Source organism: Priapulus caudatus, unplaced genomic scaffold (assembly GCF_000485595.1).
Source record: "Priapulus caudatus unplaced genomic scaffold, Priapulus_caudatus-5.0.1 Scaffold487, whole genome shotgun sequence".
NCBI lineage: Eukaryota > Metazoa > Priapulida > Priapulimorpha > Priapulimorphida > Priapulidae > Priapulus > Priapulus caudatus.
Genome location: NW_014577548.1, coordinates 97,858 through 104,204, shown reverse-complemented (window position 1 = coordinate 104,204; position 6,347 = coordinate 97,858). Strand labels below are relative to the sequence as shown.

The 6,347-nt window shown below is 40.2% G+C and overlaps 1 protein-coding gene across 1 annotated transcript in view; it reads left to right on the top strand.

The window, feature by feature from the left end:
* LOC106810928 (protein timeless homolog) overlaps positions 1-5,559 on the top strand; it is a gene marked incomplete at its 3' end in the record, with an annotated part of 24,703 nt that extends 19,144 nt beyond the window's left edge. Inside the window, 3 exon segments of the mRNA XM_014814411.1 lie at positions 4,816-4,933; positions 5,113-5,175; positions 5,417-5,559. Of these exon segments, the coding sequence (XP_014669897.1) occupies positions 4,816-4,933; positions 5,113-5,175; positions 5,417-5,559 (324 nt within the window).
* Between the last annotated feature and the right edge of the window lie 788 nt (positions 5,560-6,347).

Here is a 6,347-nt window from a genome sequence, read left to right as displayed (position 1 = left end):
TCAGATCGCATGAGTCGTGCGGCACAGCATACCGTCCCGTTAAACAGTTTGGGCCACAAATCTTTTAACCGCTCGACGTACGTGGGTCCACGATATTCGGGACGTCGCGGGGGGGATCGTGAAAAGCGACGGGATGACAAATTTGGGTCATAAGTAAGATGTGCTAAACGGCACGGGGGCAATATTTCCCCCTTAACTTAAGGTATAGCGAGGAAATACGGTAATTGCGGCACAATCGTATAACGCCCACTCGACTATGCTCGTTGTCTGAATATTCGGTTGTATAGTGTGATGGGATAGGAAACGCATCACAGTAGGCGAAATTGGGAGGTCACAGGTCAAGGGGCAACGGGAACAGGTCAATATAGACATTTTCTGAGGACATGGCCTAATGGACAGAGTTGGAAAACTTTTGTTTCACGCGCTGACCTTACCATTTTTATCACTTTATGAAAGGACCATGAAATGTGCTTTCCACTTGACGTGTCGAAGAGTAAGTGTCTGATAACCTTTTGACCCTCAAGAGGAGGGTTAAACATGGATTCCTGAACTGCCTCAATGATGTCACAGTGTTCTCATATTCATGGCACATCCATAATCTAGAAAGCCATGCAGTAAGCCTCGATAGCCCAACGGGTACAGCACAGGATTACGGCTCAAAGGTCCTTGGATCGAATCCAATCAGATTTTTTATTATTTACCTGTTTTCTGTATTTTTCTATCTTTATCCATTTAACTATTTTTTTCCAATTAACGCAAATATTTACATGATTTATTTACAACAATTTAATAACAACAAATAATTTTGACAACAATTAATTGTTTTTGTTTTTTTAATGGGGTTAGGGTTAGGGTCACAATGCACCATAAAACAGGAGTTTTAGGCATGCAATTTGTATCAACCAATGGGATTTGGGAGGTATGCAGAATGCAGAAGGTTGCTGAAATGATGTGTACGCAACTGCGTATCTGCATATCTGCGCCTAACAAAGGCGTCACTACGCACGACTTAAATGTTACGCTTATAACCGTAGCAACAGACCTCAGATGAGCCCAGACGCTCTGCGGCTCTTGTTAATGCTATTTGTCATCATAGATCATATTATGGAGAGATAGATGGGCCTGACTGCGATTCGGTGGTAATTAATGCAACAGCAACTAATATGTAACAGCTAGTGCTCCTGAGGCTGTTTATACTCTATGAGTTCACTCTGCATTCTGAAGAAAAAATAGATATAATTAAAACGACTGCATGTGGCCTGTACTCGCAATTTAGCACAGAATGTCAAAAAAATAATTGTGTGCTGCCGTGTGCATTGATTGTGCCATCAGTCTTGCGTGTTAGGTTCATTTACTTGCGAGATTAAAATAATTATGTTTAATGATTTGTTGTTAAGGTTTTTTTTTCTCTGGTTGAAAGTATTTTGCTCTCGTACATGTATGCCCTAAGGGTGAAATTAAATAAATATAATTAAGAATTTTAATGAATTACATTTAGCTCCATGCGTGGAGAATCGACAAAATGGAGATGTTAAGGTTACTCATCAGTAATTTACTTTCGACTCGAGACTGTGCTTCAGTACCTGTTCTTGAATGCATGGGAATACCCAGTCGTGTTCATTTGCACTAATTTTACTCATATAAGAATGAGCATTTTCACGTGTTGCTGCAGCAGAAAGTGAGCTTCTTTCTAAGAAAACATCTAGATTGCTTGTGATACATAGCTAATTTATTCATGTTTTTTGAGTGAAATAGAAAACTGATCAGCAAACACATTTTGCTCAGTGCATATCTATTGTGAATTTTTCGTATTTCCTGCGAATGAAAGAATAGACAGATTGGGCAAGGACAGTACAGCTATGCAGCATATTGTCATTCCATTCGATGAGAAATTGGAACTCGATCCCGTCTCCACCACGTTTTTAATTGCTATTTTTGTGATTGGCATTCCTAGCAATGCTGCAATTTTGTTGGCGTACACGAGCATCCATCGGGTCAAGCGACGTGAGAAGTTGGGTATTGTGATCGTGAGAGCGCTTGCCGTTAGCGACATTTGCGTTTGCTGCAACGTTCTTTCACATTTCATTGAGATGAAACACAACGTTCATCTGTGTCGGCTGCAAAACGTAATGCAATGCATTCCGCTAAACTTCTCGGCCGGAGTTCTCGTGGCTATCGCAGTGGAGCGGTACTTGGCAATTTGCCGGCCGTGGTTTAGGATTACCCAAAGATTCGCCGTTATTATGGTAGTGGCTGCTCTGCTCATGTCTGTGGGGACCAGTACAATGTTTGCTTACCCACATGAAGTTGTGTCTGAAAATATTTGTATCATTGACAACCAGAAAATGCTGAAAGTGATCGTTACAGTAAATTGCGTACTTCTTTACTTTGTGGTGACGCTGCTGCTCATGGTTCTCTATGGCCTGGTTTTCAGAACAATCCTGCGCCGTGGCAAAAGGATCGGTGTACATTATGGAAAGGCTAATTTTAAGAGTGTGAAGGCTGACAACAGCATTGGACTAGAACAGCAATCCTCTGAAAAACGTACCGCAGATACGATTTCCCAGCGAGGGGTAAAGAAGAAGAGCTCACTATGTACTGGTGTTGCTATGGAGGGTGGCACCATCGCCAAAGAAATCACGGACGCCAAGAAAAAGCAAATTCTAGACGTTGTTGAAATCGAGAGAGCCTGTCCAGAGGCAGTAGCTGGCCCTAGTCGTTTGGGCACGAATCTAAGTGAGGGACTATGGTACAGTGAAGCATCTGGCTCAGTGTTTCCAGAAAGGTCTACACCCATGCCAACGCTGAAAACAGGCAAGCGCAACTTGTCGACGGGAAACAGCAAGAGAATGTCCTTACAGTCTACAACTGCTCTCATGTTTAGCCTCATAACAATTTCATTTCTTCTCTGCTATCTACCACTCTGGCTCGGCACATTGAGCGTTTTATATGACTGGGGAATTCGTGTTCCACAGCTTGTATCTCGATTTTACTATCTCAATGCACTGGCAGATCCCCTTCTTTATGGAATATTTGATAGAAGAGTAAGAAATTATCTATCTAAAGTAAAATCCTATATCTGTTGTCGAAAGTCAAGAAGGGTATAAACAACAACCGTTGCATTTTTTATTGCAATTGCTGTCATACAGTCACGTTTCTTGCCATTGTTTCACATCACTGTCGCTGTATTGTTGATAATGTGTCGCTGAATTATTATTGCGGTGTCAGTCTCTATTGCATTGCTCCAGAACATTGCCAAATCTCTCAGTAATAAGTGCTGCAGTTAGCTCAGCATGTAAATCTGCAATGTGCAACAAGGTTGTGTAGGAACTATCATTTTCATTTTGGCTGTGGGTGCATCCAGAAAGATAGCTGAGCTGTGCCAGAGACATGATGCCAATATATCGCAGGAAGTTCTTCTGCGTATGAAGTGTGTTTTTGAAAACCTAGGAAGATGTGCTAGATGGGGAAGAGACTGGTTACTGTACTTCAATTTTTTATCAAAAATGTGATGAAAAATGTTAAAAGATCTATGCAACATACGTGAAGCTATATTGTAAAATCGGCAAATCCATCTATGCAATGATGATTTAATTGTGATCTGGGTTTCATTAACCTTTACCTACCCCTAACACTAGGAAATCATACTCTACAGTCTACAGGATATTCTCTTGCTGTATGTAGATCAGGCGTCAGGCAGCACTAGTCACAGCTACAACTCAGCTGATAAGCTGTGAGAGCATACATGAAAATGTATCAGCACGTTTTATAGTTCCAGCTATATACCACTGTCTGGTTTGTATAACGTCGTGACATAATGTATAATGTTAAAACAATAGCGATAGAGTATGTGTGATTAAAAAATAATAGTGTTCATGTTTGTACTGGCTCTGTTGTCAGAAAGTATTAGTGCCTCTATAATTAATTGTAACTTGGATTTTAAGGTTTTAACCTGCTCTGTACAAAATAAAAATTGTAACTGTTGTTAGTCATCATCTTTTAATGTTTATCTATCATTATCACATTACTGTATTTTACTCACTATTTTTATATTCTTGAAGCCAAAATTCAATATACATGACACCATACCTGACATTTTTTACAAGTAACAAAAGTGTAATTTGACCGTTTTGAACCATCTTACTAAACTTTGTGTAAGCTTTACCAAAAAACTTGCACGGAAAATTATATATAAATTTGTACATGTATATTTAATTAGAATGTAACCTAGTCATTTGAACACTTGAATATGAAGTTTAGGATCTATAAATTTAACATTTTGCGTTGATAATCAACTATTGACGAAGATGCATTCTATATATATACAATAAGTTGTCACTGATTTGTCTTGTAAGGAATAAATTGAGAAAAGTAACTAGTTAATTTTCATCTGATTTGTATTATCATTGACCCTGTTGTTTAGAAATTTAAATACTCCTGACCTTACACAAATTCTTAGTGTGAAATAATTCAAATAAAGAAATAAATTTTAAAAGAAAATTGTTAAACACATTGAAAATAAAGGCAAACACTTCTGTGTCATGATTCTAGTCTTTACAAATATCAGTAATATTTTGCAAACTTAATGCACTTGATTATGAAATAATATGAAGTTCATGCTCAATTATGTGATAGTGCACGGAGGCTCCACCAATGGCTAAATATCACGACGTTTTTTTAATTGTGAAGCAATAGCAGAGAAAAAGCTTGCATTTTGATTCTCCTTAAACTACGGCGGTTATTCCAAGCAATTTGATGTCTGTTCACATTGGATTGATGCCAGCATTCTATAATAATGAACTTAACTTGTCACAGGTTGATCGTGAATTTGACTCAGCCGGCATTTCTTTGCTTTAATGCCAGCATTCCCGAGGACAAAACCACGAGAAAGTTCTACCTTGAGGTTATAGCTCAGTTGCAGTGTTACAAGGAGGTAGGTCAAGGTTTTACAATGCTCATGCATTATTGGTTTTGTAATTACTTTTTTGCCGTATACACTACTAATAGAGTGATTGTCTACACTGTCTAAAAACCTGTTTTTAATTAATTGAAATTTGACTTAAAAGCTTTATATGTATATATAGGCAAAATTTTCTTTTTAAAATTTTTCAGGCCTTTGCGGACACTGGAATTCTTGGTGTGCTAAGTGAAAAACTAGCAAGTCTTCTGGAAAAGGTACAGCTTATTTGACAAATTGACGATGTGATCTGTATAGTTTGTTTATTTATATATTTAATTAAATTGTTGCTTATGTTAAGGAAGCAATGTGCATGTTTCTAGATGAGTGGGCTCTCTAAATGCACGTGGCTTTTCGAATTCAGATTTCTCCTGTGTCTAAGATGGTACGGGTCCACTATGGAAGGTGACGTTTGATGTATTTCATATAGACCCTTGCCGTTATTTATTGATGTTGCAGACATGGGAAGACAGACAAGAAGACGATAGACTGGTTATTGAACGGATTTTGATTCTGATAAGAAATATTCTCCATGTGCCAGTCAACCCTGAGGATGAGCAGCGTACTGATGATGATGCCAGCATTCATGACCAGATCCTGTGGTGAGTGCCAGGGCTGCTGTAGTCCACATAACGTTCCGTCATCCGTTATCACTATTAGTTCAGTGCACAACTTAGTACTAGTTAGTAATTTACTCTTACTTCTACCATTTACTACTAGTTTCATTATGAGAAGAGAGAGTACTAATTAGCATTTTAATGCAAGTTACGCCCAGAACAAAAAAACGACTGAACCCTAAGCTGCTGGTAATTGGTGCTTTGCACCGTCAGCTGGGTCCCCTAAAAAAAATTTGTACAGATATTTTACTTGTAAGGGTTCATCTATCTTTTACTCTGTTTGGCTGCATTTTTGTCTCTGCACTATACGTCTGAAACGGCGTCACGTAGTCCTGCTGAGGCTGGCAGTGGTAACAGCTGCTGTGGAAGTACGCAGAGACCTGCCTGCCTGCGTGTGTGTGTGCGTGCGTGCGTGCGTGCGTGCGTGCGTGCGCGCCTGCTTGCGTGCGTGCATGCGTACACATGAGTGCGTGCATGCCTGCCTGCGTGCGTGCATGCGTACACATGAGTGCGTGCATGCGTAGTTTTTTGCGTACACATGAGTGCGTGCATGCTTGCATGCCTGCGTGAGTGTATGCATGTACACATGAGTGCGTGCATGCCTGCCTGCGTGCATGCATGCGTGCACATGAGTGCGTGCATGCCTGCCTGCGTACACATGAGTGCGTGCATGCCTGCCTGCGTGCGTGCATGCGTACACATGAGTGCGTGCATGCCTGCCTGCGTGCGTGCCTGCCTGCGTACACATGAGTGCGTGCATGCCTGCCTGCGTG